The sequence below is a fragment of the Carettochelys insculpta genome, chromosome 2 (assembly GCF_033958435.1).
Source record: "Carettochelys insculpta isolate YL-2023 chromosome 2, ASM3395843v1, whole genome shotgun sequence".
In the NCBI taxonomy this organism is placed as follows: domain Eukaryota; kingdom Metazoa; phylum Chordata; order Testudines; family Carettochelyidae; genus Carettochelys; species Carettochelys insculpta.
In genome coordinates, this window is record NC_134138.1 from 234,787,680 (window position 1) to 234,810,657 (window position 22,978).

General features: G+C 40.2%; 1 protein-coding gene across 4 annotated transcripts in view; it reads right to left on the bottom strand.

Moving 5' to 3' along the window:
• Window positions 1-39: 39 nt before the first annotated feature.
• The window catches only part of ANKIB1 (ankyrin repeat and IBR domain containing 1), a 107,834-nt gene continuing 84,895 nt past the window's right edge, over window positions 40-22,978 (bottom strand). For 2 of the 4 annotated variants that reach the window (XM_074984756.1, XM_074984752.1), the window contains 9 exons: window positions 16,248-16,382; window positions 15,212-15,298; window positions 15,052-15,118; window positions 13,970-14,115; window positions 12,685-12,863; window positions 11,307-11,358; window positions 8,066-8,177; window positions 3,567-3,700; window positions 40-3,231 (listed from right to left, as the gene is read on the bottom strand). In XM_074984756.1, coding sequence (XP_074840857.1) covers window positions 2,482-3,231; window positions 3,567-3,700; window positions 8,066-8,177; window positions 11,307-11,358; window positions 12,685-12,863; window positions 13,970-14,115; window positions 15,052-15,118; window positions 15,212-15,298; window positions 16,248-16,382 — 1,662 coding nt within the window. In that variant the 3' untranslated portion in view covers window positions 40-2,481. The remainder of the gene's footprint in view (window positions 3,232-3,566; window positions 3,701-8,065; window positions 8,178-11,306; window positions 11,359-12,684; window positions 12,864-13,969; window positions 14,116-15,051; window positions 15,119-15,211; window positions 15,299-16,247; window positions 16,383-22,978) is intronic. The other 2 variants (XM_074984754.1, XM_074984755.1) reach the window with 2 other exon arrangements.

The following is a 22,978-nucleotide window of genomic DNA, read 5'->3' on the forward strand; positions in this document are numbered from 1 at the left end:
AGTCCAAGATGTAATGAGACAGAAGGGAAATACTTAAGTAATAAATGTTTAATTGAAGAATTTTACATATTATTAACAGCATTCTTTTGGGCAAACATCTACATTGTTGTAGTATCTTACTGTATATAAAGTGGGAATGTATCAAGTATAGACTATGAAAGTGCAAACAACAATTCAAGGTTAGCATAATTTTTTTACATTATAAAATTAATAGGTTTACAAAATAGGGTTGCCCAAATTTATTTCTGAATTGTAAAATGAATGACTGGAGATATTTAAAGTAAGTACCAAGAAAATACAAATTTTAATATGCTTAATTTCATGCTCAGAATAGAGTAATACAGAAACAGTGGATATACTGCACAAACTAAACAAAATACAGAAAAACCAGAACCCACAAACTTCACTATCTGCACAGAGCACTCTTACATATCTTACTGTAGCTTCTCAAAACACATCTCAATGCAATACACAATCTTTATGAGAGACTTTCTATTCAGAAATTACAACTCAAGGACGCTAGGCGAGTCAAACATTTTTAAGTTTTAAACCAATTCATGATGACAGTCTTTAAAGAGCTAGTTCAGATTATAGTATTTTCTTTCATAGAACATTTCAAAACAGATATTGTCCAAAGATGATAAAGGGTTCAACATCAATGTTTTTGAGAATGGGGCACCTACAGGTAAGTTAGAAAATATAATGGAATTATAGAGCATAGTAACAGCCTCAAACCCTTCTCTAAAGCCATTGCTAAAGGGAAAAAGATTTGTGTGTGGTGGCTGGAGATAAAATATTCATATATTAACTCCATACTACTATGAATCTTGTGACTACAAGATTCCAGAAGTAGGATCTGAAGAAAATATTTACCAAAACACTCATGGTAATCAATATATATCTATATCCTTGTTTGCCATCATACTTGCCTATACACACTCGATAGTGAAAAACTTTTATATCAACAAATCTCCTAAAGGTCAAGCAAATCTTACAATGGAGTGTTATGTATTGACTTTCTTTATATTATGACAAGATTTGACTATATGCAAGTAAAACAGCACTTTCAACAATTTACTCTAGTTGTAATTACAGACTGTATCATTGTATCTCACTTACTACTAACTGTAAATTTTGATGCTTTTAAGCAAATCTAAAACCAATATTTTCTTCACAGTACAACAACTACGAAGGGTCTTTTTTGTTTTGTTTTTCTACTAAACAGTACCCACACAGCAAGTGAATATTGTGCAACTGAACTAATATCTAGCAGTATTAGTTGTTTATGAAAAAACATTGACTAAATGTTTAGTCATTGTTTACTCCAAAGGCAAGGCCATGGGTGATTTTATGGAGGTCTTTGCAATTAATAGCATAGTTATTCCAGAACAGACACTGAATCTGAATTACTTATTTAACTGTGGCAACTACCCATTTGGGTTACATCAAAGGCACGGTAATATGTTGCACAGAATGTTTTACTGAACTTCAATAATTCTGGGACTGGCAGTAATGTGAAAATCTCATATTTCTATATTTTATAAAATATTACCATTAAAATTAATTTCACCATTAGTGCATAAAATGCATTGTAAAATTATGAAAAAGAACTATGATTGCACTTCCATTAAAGTGTCTCAAATACAGCATAGCTGTTGCTAATAAACTGTATTTTAATATTTAAAACAACTGTTTAACAGCAGCATTAGGTTTAATTAACTTAAGGTACAGGCTACATTTAATTAAATGCAGTCAGTCACCATGGCAATAAATGCCATTCAATTTAGAGATGCAATGCTACCCAGTGGTATCTTTCAGTAAAAATCAAGGGATTACTTTGATACAGGCTCACTGTGCACCTGTTGTATTGGGTTAGAGTTAGCTATTCACAGCTTGGCACATTTGGACTGTAAATAGACATGAAAAAAAATCTTTGATTTTAACATGAAAAGAACATCCATTTCCTTCTTCCTGGAGCAGCACTACAGAGAAGCATTAAATACCTCAATTCACACTGCTAGGAAATATGGAAAAACTTATGGAAAAGCAAAAACAAAATATAAATGAACTGCTAAATGTTACTCTGCTGAAAGACTGAGTTCTAACAATGGAAAAAAACTATTTTAGGATAAATAACGAAAATAATCAGTGTAAGCCTTTAATCCATATTTTCAAATATGGACCACCAACCTAAGGCGAAACAGATACTGCATTGTATTTGGAATGTGGAGTACAACTTGCTTATTCCTCTTCCTCCAGAGCAAAAAAGGCAAAATGCTACCTAATTAAATGCAAAGGATGTTCCTTGAAAGGTTCATTTTATTAATATAAATGACTTAAATTCAAGGGAACGTTGGTGTATTCCATCATGATGTCAGTGGTTTACAAATGAGCTGAGAGTATGTGGATCGAAGTCCCCATAATGGTTACTCCACATACTCTGTAATTGCTATCCATTTAAACTGAAAAACTAGTTTGTGTTCATACCAAATGTACATGCTCAATCCATTCATTTGAGGTTTGAGGAGTCTGACTTGAAACATCTTCTGAGGTATCCACGCTGCTAATAGCTTCCCCATTATAGTCACCACTTTGTGGCACTCTATCGCCAGGAATGAGGTTTTCTGCAGAAATACTCCCTTCTGTCTGGGTTCCTCTGCCTTCATTTCTGAGGGCATCCTCAAAAAGTGCATGCTCCTCCTGAGGCTCCAGTCCTACCTCTGTAAGATTTAGTTGTCCTCCTGATCCATCATCAATAATAGGTTGCTGTGACTCCTCATCAGTTTCTGTACTTGCTGAAGGAATTAGTGCGATACTTTGAGGGTTCATGTCATGGAACCAGGCCATAATATTTCCAAGTAGATTTTCATTAATGTTGGGCTCCTGGCTACTTGAATCAGCATCACTAGATGTTGAGTATAATCCACTTGTGTCACTGAAAGGGTGTGAACTAAGGCGATCAGCTGAAAATGGATCATTGCCTGCCCCAAGTCTCATCAAACTGTCACCAAGTTCTAACAACTCAGAGCTGCTCAAAGCAGCTCTAGGGTTATCTATGTTCACAGGAGCAGAGTCCAGCCTCGTAGGCAAAGACGTGCCTATTGCTCCTAAGGATGCCTCATTATTAAGGAAGTCTCTGGTTTCTTCATCAATAGCCAGACCAGATTCTTGCAATGATAATTGAATAGCAAGCAGGATATTTGGGTCATCTTCATCCAAAGAACTCAGAGCCTACAGTGATAGAGAAGACCACTTTCAAAATGTAATTTTTGCTTTTATCATGTTCTGGATTTAAAATTAATGTACATATTGTGCTTTGTTTAAAACATTTGAAAAATTTATTCCAGTAAAATTTTAAAATCAATTCTAAAATCTGATTTGTTCTTGATGATGATACATTTACAGTAGCTTAGCAATACTTGGTAAATTCATATTTTCTTATCCCAGATTTCAACCCTCTGACCAGCATAAACAGTAATGTAACAAATGTAGGATGCAGGAAAATGTGATCAAGAAGAATACAGGAAGGGAAGCAAAGAAAATGGAAAGGATACTAGGGAAGATACCTGAAGGGAATCCTGGTTTTCAGAGCGACTGACAGGGGTATAGTCATGAAGTGAAGAGCTGTGCAGAATACTCATAGAAGCTGAACTCACCATGGAGGTACCATGTCTTCTACTGCTACCACCCTCCTGAGTGTCTGTTAGAATAATTTAAACAAAAACAGTTAAGCATGAACATAAATACCCCTCTCCATTTTTAATCAGCAGAACTTCCTGCCTTTCTTATTTATTTGGCTTCATGTGTATGATCTTGCTCTCTCCTTAATTTCGGCTCAGTTCCTGTAATATAGGGCACAGTACAAACTGGATGTACGTTAGAGCAAAGGATTGCTTCCTCAGCCCCTAGTTAGGATGCTTGCACAGCTGTTCCCTTGGTACCAATAAACCCTTGCTGGATTTGGAAGGAAGGGAGGGAAGGCAAGAGCAGCCTTGTAGCAAATGCACCAGCATAGCACCAAGGTCTTCATGGGGGACCACACATTTTCCCCCTCCATCAAGCCCCATCTCATGTACAGTAAAAGAGCGCCAGTCATACTGCTATAGCTGCATAGGATGGGACTGATTTACCCCTCTGTGCTTGTCTGCTCCCTTACTTGCTAAGTGTGTAGCATTCCTCCTTTCTTTAAGGAAACAGTAAAAACAGTAAAACAAACTGATAGGAAAAGGTGGCAGAAGGGCTTGTAAAACCATTGCCTCTTGGAAATGCTCCTGGCATAACACAGATCCCTGGAGACTATAGATCTGCCAGAATACTCTTGGTCACTCTCTCGGCCCCCTAATGCCAGAACTTGGATTTGACCCTTTCTACTTATCTCCCTCCTTCATAACTGTCAAACTCAATAAGTTAGAAGTTCTTTTCCTCTGTTCTTAGCTGCAGAATGGCCCTGGTATGATGTGGCAGTATAATTTAGAGCATACATGGGGCAGAGCTGCCATTTTGTGGGGAGAGAAGCTATAAGGGTGCTGGAGCCTCCACCCATGAAGTCTGAGCCTCTGAATCTCATACTTGTGATCTGCTTAAGAGCTGGGGCTAGGGCATGCACTTTAACTGCAAACAGAGCTTGTGCTGCTCACAGCTTTGCTTTGCAGCGATAGGGAGTTTCTTTATAAACAGATGGAAGCAGGGTGATTAAGATAACAAAGGGATTGTCATTCAAGTAATTGAAGGATTGATAAATGCAAAGTAATGCATATGGAAAAATATTATCCCAACTATACATAAAAAATGTTGGGGTCTGAATTAGCTGTTACAAATCAAGAAAAGAGATCTTGGAATCATTGCAGGTAATTCCCTAAAAATACCGATTAATGTGCAGTGGTAGTCTAAAAAGCTAACAAAATATTTGGAATCATAGGAAAGCAATAGCTAAGAAGACAGAAAATACCATATTGCCTCAATATAAAGTCATGATATGCCCACATCTTGAATACTGCACACAGATCTGTTCACCCCATATTAATAAAAGATTTGTTACATTTGGATTTAGTAAAGGTACAGAGAAGGGCAACAGAAATGATTAAGGGTAAGGAACAGCTTCTATATGGGCAGAGAGTAAAAAGACTGACTTTCCAGCTTGGAAAAGAAAAGAATAAAGGGAAACAGGGGGATATGTTGGAGAGCTATAAAATCATGAATGGTGTGGAAAAAAAAAATCAAATAAAGACATGTTATTTACTCGTACGTTAACATCAGACAAGGTCACCCAATGAAATGTATAGGCAGCAGATTTCAAATAAACACAAGAAATTATTTCTTCATGCTCAACCTGTAGAGCAACTGCTGCTCCCCTGGGGCTTGGTGCAGCTGAAATTTTGTTTAGGCTACATCTACACTATGAAATAAAAGTCAAATTTATCTAAGTCGACTTTGTAACACTGCGTTTTATGAGGTTGAAGTTGAGAGTCCGCACCTCCACGTGAAGTTGACTTGGAGCATCCACACTAAATCACCAAAGGTTGACTTGCAGCAGTGCATTGTGGGAATCTATCCCACAGTTCACTCAGACCTATAGCATTCCCAGTTTTTTGGCTAGTGTTCTATGGTAAAAAAATGGTAAAAAATGCCCTGCAAGTGGTTGTGTGTGTGTGTGAGATCTAATCCACTTGCCCTACATTGCCCTCATTCGCTTCCCTTTGGAAACAAGCAGACATTTTTCAGAAGAAGGAAAAGCAGGAAATCCCAGAGGGCACTGGTGTCCAGAGGTTAGCATTACTCAGGAGAAGAGAAGGACAGACAGTGTGTGTTGGTTTCTGGGAGTTAGCATCTCTTCCTCCAGTGGAAATACACCAGAGAGGAACCATGCAGCTAGGGAAAGACTTCATATTATTCTCAAGGAAAGAAGACACAATGAAAAAGTGGTAGTGTATTGGCTGAAGGAGCCAGCTTTGAAATAAAGAGAGAGAAATGTGTAAGTAGCCACCACATAGAAGCGAAGAACGCTCTAGAGCAGTGGTTCCCAAACTTTTTGGCATCATGTCCCCCTTTTGATTTTTGAGAAACCCTCACGCCCCTCACCTCTTTTTTACCATCATCCAACCCCCCTTTAAATAAAAAATTCAATCTGTAATTTAAAATATAGTTGATATAAAACTTGACATAAAAATTTTATTTAAAATTAAAAATAAGCACCAATACTTTTTCTTGGCCCCTTGGGGGTGACTGGTGCACCCCCAGCTAGCTAGCTGCCTGAGCCCCATGAGAGCTGCCAGTGCCAGCCGCTTGCCCGCCTGAGCCTATGCTGCCAGAGCTGCCTGCCCAAACTGACCAAGCCTCACACTGCCAGGGCCAGACATCCACCCACCCACCAGCTGCTGGGGCCAGATGCCAGCCAGATGCCAGGGCCCTATGCCGCCAGGGCCAACTTCCAACCCACCAGACGCCCAAGCCTCGCAGTTCAGTTGCCCACCCAAGCCCTGTGCCTACCCACCATCTGCCCAGGTCCCACACTGGTAGGGCCAGCCACCCAAGCCACCTGCACAAGCCCCCTGCTACCAGGGCCACGCACCAGCCTGAGCCCCACACTGCCAAGGGCAACCACCTGCCCGAGCCCCACGCTGCCGGGGCCAGCCACCTGCAGCCCCACGACCCAAGCACCTGAGCCTCGCAAGCCCTGAGGCACCCCAACAGCCAAGCTGCTATGTGGCGTGGTGCGGTGGGGGCTAGCCCGCCAGCCAAACTGAGACCCTGGCTGTCCTAATGGCTCATGGCCAGATACGATCACCATGCTGATCATAAAGAAATCAATTTAAAATGCTGGCTTTCCTGATTTCTACTTCCTGCACACCTAGGCTACGTCTACACGTGAAGCCAACATCGAAATAGCTTATTTCGATGTAGCAACATCGAAATAGGCTATTTCGATGAATAACGTCTACACGTCCTCCAGGGCTGGCAACGTCGATGTTCAACTTCGACGTTGCGTGGCACCACATCGAAATAGGCGCTGCGAGGGTACGTCTACACGCCAAAGTAGCACACATTGAAATAAGGGTGCCAGGCACAGCTGCAGACAGGGTCACAGGGCGGACTCAACAGCAAGCCGCTCCCTTAAAGGGCCCCTCCCAGACACAGTTGCACTAAACAACACAAGATACACAGAGCTGACAACTGGTTGCAGACCCTGTGCCTGAAGCATGGATCCCCAGCTGCCACAGAAGCCCTGGGCTAAGGGCTGCTGCCCACGGTGACCATAGAGCCCCGCAGGGGCTGGAGAGAGAGCGTCTCTCAACCCCCCAGCTGATGGCCGCCATGGAGGACCCAGCAATTTCGACGTTGCGGGACGCGGATCGTCTACACGGTCCCTACTTCGACGTTGAACGTCGAAGTAGGGCGCTATTCCAATCCCCTCATGAGGTTAGCGACTTTGACATCTCGCCGCCTAACGTCGACGTTAACTTCGAAATAGCGCCCGACGCGTGTAGACGCGACGGGCGCTATTTCGAAGTTAGTGCCGCTACTTCGAAGTAGCGTGCACGTGTAGACACAGCTCTAGAGAGCAGCCAACGTGCAAGCGGACAGAACATACACCTGTGTGGCATTGTGGGATACCTGTTGGACACCTCTGGAAGCCAATACAATCGATTTAAAGTAGCACTAGTTCCACACTGCCATTAATGCGACCTTTTAAATTTGAACTTGGCATTACACCGCATCAGATGATAGGCACACAAATGTTGACCTTAGTGCTCACTAAATTCAGCCTAATGGTATTTGCAGGAAATTACCGTCACATTGTAAAATCGAGGGAGTGCCTTAAAATTGATTTTTATGCTCTAGTGTAGACAGAGACTCCGGGACAGAAAAATAAGCTCCTGCAAAGATTCATGGATACCTTCAACTGTACAGGAGTAATCACACTGAAATCAGCTCACATGTGTAAAGGTAAGTGAAACACTGTGATAATAGTCTTTTAATCTATGTAAATATTAAGGATCATAGTAGACTCTAGTAACAACTTGAGATATATGCATTTTTCCTTTTTGACTCCAAACCACAAACATACCTAAGGTGCTCTCACTAGGATCTTCGGGGTCTGGGGTGTTACTGAGCAGACTGTGCATGTCTCCACGTCGACGCTGTCTATGCCTCCTCCGATACTGAAATTCAGCATATTCCTGCATAAACCAAAGGTTACAACATACAGGGGAACATGCAGTAATATCTGTCTGCCACAACCAACAGTACATTTTCTTTTAAGAAAAATGTGTGATTTTATACATTTAATATAAAATCACCTCTTCTCAGAAAATAAATTGCAGGTTACATCATGCAAGAAATAAATAAATAAAAATAAAAACCCCCAAACCCACAGTAGATAATCCCAAATGAACAAAATTATTAACTAGCAAGAAGCTCTTCCAGTCAAGTTGCAGATATTTGAATACTTGCATTCTCCAAGTACTGTTAATTTTGTTTACAAGTCATAACACCAAATTTTAATTATTTTTAGACATACAACTGATTAAATACAAGTCTCCTCTCTTTCTTTTAACATTAGATTTTAAAGAGTTGCCTTCTAAGGTCCCTGAAACAGCAAAACACTTAGGCTTGTGCTCGTTTTCCAGGAATAATAAGTGCAAGGTGCTTTACTGACTTTGAGCCAGTACTTCCAATGCTAACTCAGACTTGTTATATAAGGTGATTGGTCTGTGTCCCTCTACAAGGCACGCCAACATAGCTACAACAAGGCTACTTAAGTAACCATTTTCACCTGTCAGACTGGATACGGGCACAGTGAAAACTGTGAACGTTTTTAGTGTGATTTATTTAACAAATGCTCAAAAATCTCGTTCTACTTGAACAGAGGTGGCAACAAACTGCACTTAGGTGTTAATTTCTGTCATCCGAAACAGAGTGACTAACTGTGTAACTCTCGAAAGTTGCTATCCTCAATCCAAAACAAAACAAAACCCAAAACAAAATTCTTGAAAAACAGGCTGCAAGGCAAAACTGCTGAGCTGTAATTCATATGCAAATTTGACACCATCAGAATGGGTCTGAATAGGAACTGGGAATGGTTTTCTCATTACAATAAGAAATTTTTCACTTTAGGTATTCCTACCTTCTTATTCACATCCACCCTGATTGAATTAACTCTGATACAATGCTGTCATCTCTGTCTCCATATTACCTCTCTTTTTCTTTCCCTTCATGCACCTGATGAAGTGAACTGCAACTCACAAAAGCTTATGCCATAATAAAGCTGTTAGTCTTTAAGGTGCCACAGGACTCTTTGTTGGTTTTGCTGACAAAAGTTAACATGGCTACTTCTGAAACCTGTCAGCATAAATGAAGCTCAGAAAAGATCCAATAGCCCAGTGAATTACTGCATGGTCTCTTCAGTTCTTTATATATGGAGAGTTTCATCCCATGTGTTTACATGCTGACAACGAATGCAAGCCATAAGCACTTTCACCACAGCAGATCAATGCTGGCAGACTCTTGCTCATGTGTGACGTTCCAATGATTTGCAAGATCCACTTATTCAAGAGCAGGTTGAGAACCTTAGTTTCTAGACCCTGATGCCTAGCAATTGACTTAGTACTCTTTATACAATGTACACCCATTTCTCATGTAAAGAGAGTCATATTATTTTATAAATACACACTTGCACTATAGGGATTGTGACTGATCAGATATGAGTTCACAAAGTATTAAGATTTGAAAAACATGCCAGATTAATATTCTCTAAATTTGCAAAAGGATCACAGATTTCACTTATGGAATTTTAATTATAATTGTAGTTCCTTTCCTGTATTTCTGCTTCAGACATATCTCCACTCATATAAGTATGTTTCTGATTACTTAGGTAGAATTTATATACTTTTGCAATATAGGTTTTAATTTTGTTGTGCTAAAAAGTAGAATTTTCATGTACTGGCCTAAATATGATACTTTTTATTGAAAACATTCACATTTTCCCTATTCTGGATAGAATTCTGTAGTAACAGAATCTGGCATATATCAATATTGTACTTCAGCATCAATAAAATAATTGTGCTCAATTGTGCTTTAAAAAGTTTGTCTAGTGAATTTAATGGAAAATACACAAAGAGGACATTATTGTTTTAGCTACAAAAATTTCTTTAGAACAGATGGTTGCAACCATCTTTGTCAGCAAAGATACAAAGGATCCAATTTACATCAGCCAGTGCCGCAGTTGGGAAATTTTAACCGCTAATCAACCATCATCTAAACATGAGTGCCACGATACTTATGGCGGAACAGCAGCTTTCCCTTGTCCTGGGTTTGTGTAACGGAAATGGACAGAAGCAAGTTGATTATAAGAAGCAAGCTGTTTTTTCTGACTGCATATTGTTAACAAGCAACAATAGGAATGGAAATATATAGAAAATGGAGTTTTATAAGATATAGTAATTTTCCCAGGATGTCTGAAAGTGACTGGCTCTTAAAAATGGTAATGTGAGATTTCTCCTTTAACTTGATGCTCTAATTGAAACCCTCCAAAATATTTAATTAAAGATAAGGAGAGAAAGAAAACTCGAAAAGAAAATGCACTTATTATATGCAGTGCAATTGTTTGACAATCGCATAAATGTTCTTCCTCTGTGTATAAATGGTGAAATATTACTTTTAAAAATTATATTTTGCTTTCTAATCCTGTTGGCAGTAGTCCAGCCTGCAGAAAAAGTGATATCATTTGTGACACAACTAATGCAATACTGTATTAGAAATTATTTATTTTCCTTCCTGTATTAATATTACTTTACCAATCCAAATAACATTTATTTAAAACTCACACAGACAATGTAATTTTAAATCTATTTTTGTTGAATTGTTATATCTGTAAAGAATGGAAGACAGCGTGCCTTTTTTAAGGTTCTCTGTCAAATTGTATTGGATTCTGTTGCATTCAAAACTGTATTTTAATTATTTGTATTTTTGAATATTTATTATAAAAATATTGCCACAAATGCAGGCCTGTTTTTGTCCTAGATTCTTGCCTTGCTCTGACACTGGAAAAACACAATTAAAAAGAATTGGCCTGACACCATCTTTAAGAATTGTCTTTTCATATGACTTGTTATTTAGGTATTACTCAATTATCCAGGCACATAGTTGCTTCTATTGTGAAGCAAACAAAATGGATAGCTTAAAATGAACCTTGCAAACCTTAGTACAATTTGAAACAAAATATGGACACCCTTCATGCAACACAAATTATATCCTAGTACCTATAATATGCATAGAAACATTAAAAATGTAGAAAGGAAATAGTTTACCTCAGGGGATGCAAATCCTAAATATTCCCAATCCCATGTTCCACCAGCAAAACTATAAATTAAATCAGATACATCATGTAATTTATTAGCAGAATGAAGTATAAACAATGGTTCCCTCACTCTACAGCTGTAAACCATATTTGAGGTGAACTCTTCCTCTGATTAACACATACATTTATAAAGACTATATAATTAAGTTATTCAAATTTTAGATTTTAAAAAAAAATTTAGTAGCTACTTTGGAATACAGGATATGAAATGAAGCCACATGTATTTAGAGCTAACTATTAACAGATCACAAAACTGATTGTGAATTACACTGTAAAAATGCACATCTACTATACAGACTAAACTGAGTAAGAATCGTTAGACCAAAATTATGATTCACTGGTAGGCTTGGAGGATAAGCCACTTGAGCGGGTGAGGGTGTGTTGTAATTACAAACTATGACTGTAATTCACAACTTGACATATCTTAATGTAATTTAAAAAAAAACAGCCTACAAAAATGAAGAAAAGTTCAGGAATAAAGTAGTATACATAAATCAAACCTACCAGCAACTTCAAATGATTTAAAATGTAACCTAAACAAAAAAAAGTGAGTAGCAAAAATATTGTTTCTCTGAATTGGTTCAATCACATTACTCTACTAAAAAATTGATTCTATTAACAAGCTATCTTTAGTGTAACACCTTTCACTAGTCAGCTGACCAGAGAGCAATGGACATGTACACAGAAATTTAAGCTGGCATCCACAAGGTGCTCTACGAGAGAAACAAAAACACCAATCTAACAAAAAACATAGGCACTATGAATGAGATTACTTGGATTTCAAGCTAAAGGAGGAAGTCAATAACTTCCCTACACATCTAGTTCTCTGCAGTATTTCTGCCACAGCATGTGCTCTGTCTCCTGTGCTGATATTGCAACTATGCATGTGTGGAAATAGTTGGCTAAAAAGTGGAGGGAAGAAGTCCTACACCAAAGCAACCAACCAACCAACCAAAAAAAAAAAAATCATCCCCCCCAAACTGAAGAAAATCCTCCCTGGTTCTGGGTTTCATTACACATTTAAAAGTCAGCCAAGATTCCTCAATTTCAGTTCCAAAATAAAAGTTCGCATCACTTGGGCAGGTTAAGGGAATTTCACATTATAAAGTTTAAAAGGTAAAGCATGTCATTTCATAAGACTCAAATGAAATAAGTGTTTGTTGAAAGAGCGACATACGACTAAAAATTCAGTCAGACCTGTTTTGTTGTGATGTGTATATCAAAGCAAGCACTATCTTGGCAGATGGGGGTAGGGCTGGGTTCACTGAGTTTGATAACTGTAACCTGAACTTTTCTGGATTTATATGTTCCTTTTATGCATAAATTACCTGCGTCTTGGAGCTTCTGGTGAGTCTGCAGGGGCAACCCCACGAGCCACAGAAGCCAAGAACTCTTGTCTCTTCTGCTGCACAAGACATGCTGCACGGATTATTTTATGACGAGGAGTACGAAGATAAGGCCTGTTTACTTTCTGAGCAAGGTCTTCTGTGACCATTTCTAAGTCTGTCTGCAACAGCAAATGAATAAAGTGTACCATGTAATGTTACAACAAAATAAAACAATCACATGAAAAACAGGCATAATGCACTGCAAACCTGCTATACTGCATAATTCATTTTCTCTGGGGGTTAGCTGCTTAACAAGACTTGAATGGAACTCCCTCAGCGCTCAAAGAATTTTTACTGTTGAGGGCAGACGTGCTGAGGCCATGCCTATCACGCTGACCAATATCGTCTCAGTGTTTCCTTCTGCTTCCCATCTGTCTTTCTCCTTCTCCTGGCACATTCCTAAATTGTAAGTTCTTTGGGTCAGATTCTGTATTTTGGTTCTGAGTTTGTACAGTGTCTAGCGCAATGAGGTCCGGATCCTCAACTAGGGCTTTTAGGTGCTATGGAAATACTCATAAATAAAGTTGTGAGGTTGAGTGAGCCAGGCTCCCTATTAACCATTGGATACCATCCCTTGCTGGCTCTGCTAAATACTGTCTTCTAATTCCAGTCAATTCCTCCTTCCTTGCCTGATCTGACCTGATTTGGGGTTGGCTGGGAGAGTAGGCCAGGGCTGGATTTAGGCTGCTGGCTCTGCTGGGACAAGGAGAGCAGGAAGCAGCTTCAGGCTCCCCTGCCACTTGCTGCTGTTCCCTCAGCTGGGGGAAGGGGATGGGGAACAGCACTGCCTAGAGACTTCATTCCAGCCAATCAGAGCAGCAGAGGCACGGAGCCATGTGTGTCTGAGGGTAAGCAGGTAGGTGCACCCCTGTCACCCAGACCCCACGGCCTCTCAACTGCTCCTGTGCTCCCTCTCATCCAGACTCCCCCTCCCTCCCTCTCAGAGCGCTCACTTCACTCTGACCCCTCACCTCAAACCCTCCCACTAAACAATCCTGTCAAAGTGTTCTTTCCCTCCCCATTTGATTGTAGCCTTAAGATCCTTAAAGACAGACTCACTGAGTTTAATACTGCAGCAAAATAGCTGATAATACACATTTTTCCACGTCTTTGTATTTTGAACTAAGTTTAAGAATTTTATATGGCCAGAAAACATGTGTTATGGATAACTAGTATTACAAGAAAAATTAGATATGTCACAAAAAGCAAAACATACTTATTTTACCTGCATAAGTTCAAATATTTCTTTCTTTGTGCTTTTAGGTTCCAAAAAGAATCCATACGGATAAGAACACTTAAGAATGCGACGAGTTTTTAGGAGCTCTTGTATTGCATCTTCAATGAAAGTGGTATCAGGACAGCCTCCTTCAGCTATACCGTAAGACAAGTGTGTGTAAGATCAGAAATATTTTCCAAATAAAATGTAGTTCATACTGGAAAAGGGTAGGTGTGGCTATGGCTTAAAAAAAACAGAACAAAAAAGTAACTGTGTATCACTAACTTCTCTTTCACTCAACGTGAGTTATTCCTTGTGTTTTTTTAGTCTCATATTCTTATTCTTCTTCATAAAAAGAGCTTCTACTACTTTTTATTCATGCTAATATTTCACTGTGTAATAGGCCCAAATGGGCAAAAACCCATGAAAGGCTTATCCAGAAGGACAGATAAGATTGCAAGCTGACTAAGATAAACCAGCTGAGTAAAATTTCCATCTGGGTCTGAATTTCACTCTACAAGGTAGTGACAGAGCAGGTGATTTTCATACAGTTTCAGTTCAGACTTACGCCTATGATCCTGCAAAGAGCTCCTTGTGGGCAAAACCCTGCGTGCAAGCAGAGCTGTCTGGAGGATCAAGAGTAATTCTTTCTTATGGATACGCTTCTGTACAAAGTAAGAAAATGAATGGATACAGAACAGATTCACATATAACAGGTTGTGCACTGTGCTGTGCACTGGCAGAATCAAATCAGGCTTCCTCACGCTAAAGGTAAATGCATTTCAGATGCGAATACATGGAATTATGCATGTGTGGGAGGACCTGCTACAAATTAATACTGAAAGACAACTGTTATCTCCTTAGCAACAAAAGACTAAGTCAGCTTAACACTGTGTGAACTGAAGAATGACAAAAGCTGAAAATTCAGTGCCTGTAATGTATAATAGCAGCAGCCTGAAATAGTATACAGATACATGCAAGAAATTAGATAAGCAAATAAAAATCTAAAAAATGAAACGGTTCTTTTAGGGTAAAGAGGTATTTGACTTCTGACTAATCATTATAAAATCAGTAAATACCAAAGCACTTACTTCCACTGAGAGCTCTACTCAACTGCTCCATCTTTTCTTTGGCAGTTTTGAGAAGGCGCTGTTCCAACTGAAAAAAGGGACATAAATAAAATTCAACAAATGCAACTGCTTTCTTGACTAAAAGTGGGGAAAAATTTTCTAGAAACTGTTTGGGCCATACCTGATAGCTGAGCTCATGGTTCTTAAACCTTGTATAATAGTGCATAAACCTATCAAGCTCTTGAAATCGTCTATGTTTCTTTTCAGCCTTGAAAATAAGAAAACAAACATTAGGCTTGTATCATTTTAACAATCATCACCAAATGCAGAAGTGTAATCATGTTATCACAGGTAACATTAGACATTTATGCGTGAATACATAGTAACTGTGTATTGTTCAGACAGACAAGTAAGGTTTTGAAATCAAAAAAGTCTGACAGATAGAGCCATCAGAACTGAGGAACTAAGATTTAGTGCCTACAGAAAAATTAAGCAGAGGACTTAGTACACTGCAAAGCTCAATGAAGCCAAATGACACTTTTTCTGAGGCACGGTGGGTTATTACAATATTACTATACTCATTGCATAGAATGGCAGCCAAGGTACAGAGAGATGAGCTGATTTGCCCAAAATCACACTGCTGGTTAGTACCAAAACTGAGAACACAATTGTCTTTGTTCCCATTTTAGCACAAGCCACATTGTACTTTCCCCCCATTACTCCAATAAGATACTTGGAGTTAGAATTCACTTTTGCTCCACTATCAGAGGGGTAGCCAAATTAGCCTGTATCTTTGAAAACAACAAGAAGTCCTGTGGCACCTTATAGACTAACACATATTTTGTAGCATAAGCTTTTGTGGTCAAAGGACCGCTTTGTCAGATGCGTGACACATTATTTAGTGGCTACTTCTTCAGGCACATGACATTATTTAGTGGCTACTTTGGAGACTAGCACATGAAATGAAGCCACAAGTACTTAGAGCTAACTATTAACAGATGAAAGCTTATACTCCAAAATATCTGTTAGACTACAAGCTGCAGGACTTGTTGTTTTTGCTCCACTGAGGACTCAGGATGGGGAAAATAGAAGTCTAATACATTTTTCTCAGGGACACCAAATCAGAATATTAGGCAAGACAGAAAATTACAGCCTTAGAACTTGATTGTAGCCAGTGCAATAGAGTACAGTAATACAGGAGTACAATAATCTCCTACCTCAACTGTCATTTCCTTGGATTGTTCCTCTACATGCTGAATGATTTCATAGCGAGTGCACCTGTAATAACCTCCGGTAGAAGAGCTGTGCTTCTTCCATTCTTCTAGGCAAATCCAGCAAAAGTCATATTTGCACTTCAAAAGAAGAAGAAGAAAAAACTAATACCTGAATCCAATCATGTTACGGATTTCCAGTTACTGCAACACTGTTCCGTCACAACCAACTGGAATAATACTCTCCTCTGTATGTTTATATGCCAAATGAAAATGCCCAAGGCTACTCCTAACAGACATATCTTAAGCTGCTGTATGTATTGTAATAGTGAAGCCATATAAAGGTTCAGTTGTCTCTCAGACAAAGGGTGGGAGTGCTTTGAATGCTACAGAATGTTCTGTGCACTCACACCAGGCTCAGTGTGTTGACGAGAGTTGGCTGGGAATACTTCAACGTGAGGTTTTTCTGTTGAAAAATATCAGTTTTTCAAAAACAAACTGTTCATGGGGAAGTAGTTTTCAATTTTTGTTTTTAAAACTTAGAAAGGTTTTGGAAAAAGTCTGTGTCAAAGATGAGCTAATCACAGAAAAGGCTGCAGAACGGAGAGGGGGATTTGGCACTCCTATGGGTAATTTCCTCTGCTGCCACAGCATCTTTGCAGAAGGGGTCGGGCAGCTGTCCCATGGTCAACACTTCAGGATGTGCTTGTGAGCACAGGCTCCAGCAGCTGCAGGAGGGGAGGGGAAGAAGCTTCCATGACCCTTTGATATTGTACTTTAAAACTCCTGCCACTTGAATGAACAGAGGAAGGCGCCATCATTCTTAGGGCTGCCACCTGTGCCAACCCCATGTGATTTTGCAGCTGAGGTGCTCCTGCTACTGCTTCATGGGAGCTCTCCTGCATGAGGAGGGAGGCTTGGAAAACTGTACCGTCAACTTAGCACTTGAGAAATGCCCATATCTCTGAAGGGCAGGCACACATCTTCACCCAGGCAAAGTGCAGGAGACATTGTGTCTGGCATTCTTAGCTTTCTGCACCGTGCTGCACTTCACATAGGTGAGCCAGGGGCATGAAGAGTCCCAGTGACTCTGAAGAGAAAGGGAATCTCCCCCTGTGCAGATAAAAACTAACTAAGACAGCCTACAGACATGAACCCTGTTTTTCCTCCTTCTCTTCAAATTTGCTCTGGAACAGGAAGGACACCATCTGCCTGCCTCAAACTAAAGAGGCAGATGAAAAACTGCTGGTTGCTCAAAAGTGGAGCCAAAAATCCCATGCCTCTAATTGATAGGTCTGGTCAGTCCCCAGGGTTGCATTAAGCAGAGACTCATTGTCACTGATCTGTGAACCTCATTATGAATAAGAAAGATGAGTGATTTTAACTAAGGCCCAGATAGTCAAAAGTATTTAGATGCTTAACTTCCACTGAAATCATGGGAGCAGGTCTAAGTAATATGAAACTAAAGACAGTTTTTAAGTTGGTCACTCAAATGAAGCAATCTGAAGAATGATCAAGACGCAAATTAGTATTACCATTCTTAAATTCCAATTAAATCCTACAATTTCTCTGTTCATCAATATTTTGTTTTTGTCTCCTTTCCTGGAATTCATAGTCTGAACGATCGGAAGATCAACATGAAAGCTGTTAATACCAAAATAACAAGATTTTGCTAATACATTAAAATTAGTGAAAAAACAAGTTAAATGTAATCCTTTGGCTTTGCTTTTGCAAACTCCATCTCACCAATGCTGGGGAATTCGCAATACTGTCATGCTATTGAAGAAGCAGTGGTGGGTTGGAAGGCTGTCTCCTCTTGATGCTGTGTTGTGGTTTTATTGTTCTTACTTGTCTTGTTGTTTTTGTTGGTTGTAGAGATGAAATGAACAGGCTAAACCGAGGTGAGTGCAGAAAGCTGGAGTTTAAGTGAGCAAGTGTGTGTAAGAATAAATGCAGGCAGTGATGCCTCTAATTTTGTGTGAAATGAATCTTGTTATATGCACCAATATAGTGGGGTTGAGGACAGGGGCTCAGAGTGTGGGAGGGGGCTCAGAGCTGGGGCACAGAGTTGCAGGGTGAGGGGTGCAGAATCTGGGGTAGGGCTGGGGGATAAGGGGCATAGGGCTGGGATGCAGAAAGAGTGAGAACTCCAGCTGAAAGTGAAAATTCTTGGGATGAGGAGCTCAGGGCTGGGGCAGATGGTTGGGGTATGGGGAATGAGGGCTCCAGCTGGTGTGGCGGCAGGAGCAGCCCTGGGGTGGGGCTGAGGGGTTTGGGGTGTAGGTTACCTGGGTCTGAGACAGAAAAAGAGAACTTCCCTCAGATCTCTCTCCCAGCGGCAGCACCCGGGCGGGGGCAGGGAGACACACCTCTCACCCAGGTCTGGCAGGTCTGGGATGGGGCCAGGGCACCTCTTGTGGTCACGGCAAATCTGAGGCTGGAAGAGAGGAATCTCTTCCCACTGCAGCCCTAAGCACCTGTGCGGCACTTAATAGGCTGCTGCTTGGCTGTGCCACTTAGAGGGAACTTAGCATAAGGGTAAGACTATAAGCATAAGAATGTAACAAGAAAGCATGTTTCAGTTCAAATAAATGTACACGCTTTTTTCTATGCCTGACTGAAGGTGGAAGACAGACCTCTTTCAGGGGCATGAACTGGATTTAAATATTAGCTGCTGTCACACTCCGTTGGCTCAACATCTTCCATGGCTTGTGTTGGTACCATCTTGAGCTTGTGAATATGCAATCTGCTAGTGCATATGCAGCAGAGGAGTTGTTGTTCTTCAGATGAATGGGTATAGTGATTTTTGATATTTAAAGTTTTAACTCTTTCAATCAATTCATTTTCTGAGCTATCCCTTTTCACCAGCCATGGGCAACCTAGGCTAGTGATTGGGCTGTATGAAATTATGTTTCCAATTATTCCTGTATCCAAAATAAAATCTCCTGAAACAGTCAGCTCTTAAAATAGTCTTCATGCCTTTCAGTTCTTAAAATACTCTTTTTAAATACAAAAGGTTCTTATATATATTCTTTTCTTCATACCATCCTTGGAAAGATTGTTCTTGTCTTTCGAAACCTGATAAGGAGCTGTGTAAGCATTGCCAGGCAACTATTTCCCATTTAATATAAAATACTGTTTATACTCAAATGCTTCTTCCATTGGTAACCAGTTAGTTACAGAATCAAATGATGTAGCTGTATTTGTACAGCAAAAAATGGAAATGACCAGTGGGTGACTCCTTGGCTTGGGAAGGCAAGACCCCCCACCAGTCCTATGCCCCTTTCACACCTGCTAGGGTCCTGCCCCTATGGCCTGCTGGCCCCAGCACAGACCCATACTCCCCATGTGGCTGCTGGCCCTTGCCCCCCCAGGGTAGCATCTCCAGCCTGGGATGGCATGGCGCCAGCCTCCCCCAGCCCCAGAGCTCTATAAAGCTGGCAGGCAGTGCAGCTGCAGCCTGCCCTGGTGAGCCGGCAGGTGGCACAGTCCCAGTTTCCCCCAGCCTCAGACAGAGCAAGAAAGCACAGCCCTGGCCTCCCCGGGTCGCACCTGCCGACTGGACCTCTGACAAGAAAGTCCCCAACCCCAGCGTTGGGAGGACAGGAGGCACAGTCTTCAGCCCCCCTGCCCTAGTCTCTGTGACCTCACAAAGAGCAGGCTGGGGGAGGAGACTCCAGGAGAGATGGATGAGATCAGGTGAGGCAATCAGGGAAGCATCTGAAGGGCAACAAAGGTTTTCACCTTTGAGTGGACACGAGGTAGAAACAACAAGGATGTTCCATAAAATATTTTCTAACCATAAATGAGTATTCCTGATTGTCTGCTTTATGAGCAAATGGTTCCTAGATTTACATCTATTGCACATTCACAATTTGCAATTAAAGACTCTTATCAAGTACACTACACAAGGTGAAAATCTCCAAAACTAACATTTATGTACCTCTTCCAAAGGACAACATAAAAAGAAAATAATACAGAATGCTAAATGAAAACAGAAGCTATAAAGCTTTGTACTAGTCTGTATGAACACAGATGCGGATAATACACATGGTTTTACAGTTAAGGTGGTGATACTCTGCTCTTCTGACTGTTTGACAGAATGCAGACATTTCCTAGGGATTTCCTTCATTAGCTTAAACTTTTAATTATAAAAGAAAAAAGCATGTGAGCTATCATTCTCCAAGCATATTGTGTATGAAAAAACTGTCTCCTAAAATTCAGTAACAGTAAAGAATTACTTACAATTATAATTGTTTTAATAACCTCTTTTGCATCTATACTGATATCTTATGCTTCCCCACCTATTCTACACTGAGCATAATGCTAGAAAACCTGAAGACAAAGGGAAGATATTCCTGAACTGACAGAGTAGACAAAGAATAAATGACTTCCTCCAAATAGTTGGGTGGGGGGCCAGGGGAGGAGAGAGAGAAATCAATGAATTCTCAAAACTATGGTCCAAAATATTTAGGACCCAATCCTCCACTTTAAGCTGTGTGGATGTATAATGGAGCATGGCAACTGCAGGGAGTCATTTGTGACTTTCTAATATATGACCACTAGACTTTGGCAGATATTAGAACAGCAGGGAGATGACTAACTTTCACCAAAGCCTTCAAGCCTAACATAAACGACAGCAGTTAATGAACAGGTATAAGGGAGCACCATTGCACCTCATTCCACAGCCCCAGAATACTGCTCACATAAACTTTATATAAGAGTATGGAGAAGGGAGAGGCGGGGCTGGCACAGGAAATAGCAGAGTTACCTCTACCAGCTTCCTACTGATGGAATTATCCTGGTTAATGGGAGTTCAACACCTGTTATCCCTGGCCATTTTGAAGCTGTCTTTACAAGGTGCACGCCTCCTCAGGAGATTGGAGAATGTGGCCCCAAGTCAGTTCCTCCAATGTTTCTGGAACTGAAGTAGTGAAACTAACTCATGTTTAATGGTGAAAGCCAATCAAGTCTATAGTATGCAACACTTTAAATCCTTTTGTGTTGAGTTCTTCTGAACAGAGAAAAAGGTAATTGATAATCTCAGAATGAACCAGTGAGGGCATAAAATAAAATAAAATGTTTATATATATAGCAAGGGAAAAGTGAGGAGTAATATGTATGGGCACAGAAAGAAAAAAGCCATTTGCATGATATAGAGTGAGACAAAATCCTCGGGGGTAGCGGGGGAGAGAAAGAGACAGAGAGAAAACTGTTTTCTAACCCAAGGTGTATTTTTATGGAAGCCAACCTGCCTACACAAGTAAGTGTTTGAAAACTGAATCGTGACAGACTTCTTAATCTGAAAACTTCACATTTCGAAACGGATGTATTAGCTACGCATACAACTTTCACATATCCCACCCACTGAATAAAAAACAAGTACTCTTAACACTTTACTTTTAATTCATTTGAAAAGAGTTGTGTGAGACAAAGATGTATCAGAGGCTGCTGCTACACGACCACTGTTCCGTTGGAGGGGGCATGACGATGAGGCGATTTGAAGCAGGCTAATGAGGTGCTGATGTGCATGTTCAGTGCCTCATTAGCATAATGGAAGCCTCATGAACAAACGCTGGTTTTCAGATTAACAGTGAAGATGGGGGCAGCTTCGAAATAAGTGCTCTGCTTCAACATTCCCTTATTGCCGCAGAACTACATTGGAGTAAGGGAATGTCGAAGCAGAGCACTTATTTCGAAGCTGCCCCCGTATTCACTGTCAATGTAAAATTCCATGTTTATTCACACGGCCACCATTATGCTAGTCAGGTGCTGAATATGCATGTCAGCACCTTATTAGACTGCTTTGAAATGTCTCATTACCACGCCCCCTCCAATGGGACAATGGCAGTATAGCAGCACCTAATTTTCCATCTACTGTTATCCCCAAAGTCTCTTTTAGCATTACTGCTCTCCTGATTTCTCATTCCCGCTGAATATCTACATTTATATTTTTCAAATGGCTTGGTCATGAGAGAAGGACAGGGAACAAACTTCACAAAGAAATCCTCTTCGGTGAACTGTCATGTGGACTGAGAACAAGAGGAAGGGCAAAGCTAAGATTCAAGGACACGTGCAAAAACACCATGAAAAAAATTCAACATTGATTCAAAATCCTGGGAATCTACATCATAAGATCAAAATACCTGGCGATGATTGCTATGACAGGGCACATCATCCTTCCACAGTATATGTACAAGCTGTGCAAAAGAACTTTGTCTTAGAAGGAAAAACTTTCAGACACAAGAATTCAAAAATAGACTAAACGTGGTTATTGCAATCGACCGTGCAAATCCAATATTGGATGGATAAGCCAGGAGAGAAGCCGAAAACTTAAACACTGCCCACAGATCCTCACTGCTGCTGCTAACCACTGTCTCTTGAGACGAAAAGGGGCGAAAGTAGTACAGTAGTATTTTTCAAAGTTGACCGTATTTTGATATTTTCACTTACCTTATCTCCCTTAGTATAATTTCTCCATCTTCATTAGTGTACACAACTCCTCAAAATTTAGTATCTTCTGTGAATTATATGTTATTCACTTCCTCTTCTAGATCATTAAAGAAGAATGGACAATGCAAAGATCTGCATAATTTTTCCTCTCAGCCTCTCCTCTTATTTTGTTTACCTCTCATTTCTCTTTATTATCCTTCATATCTCATGCAAGCAGTGTTCACGGCCAACCCAAAAATGGAGTTTCCTTCCATCTGCCAACGTTGCAATTTGATTTAGAAGTT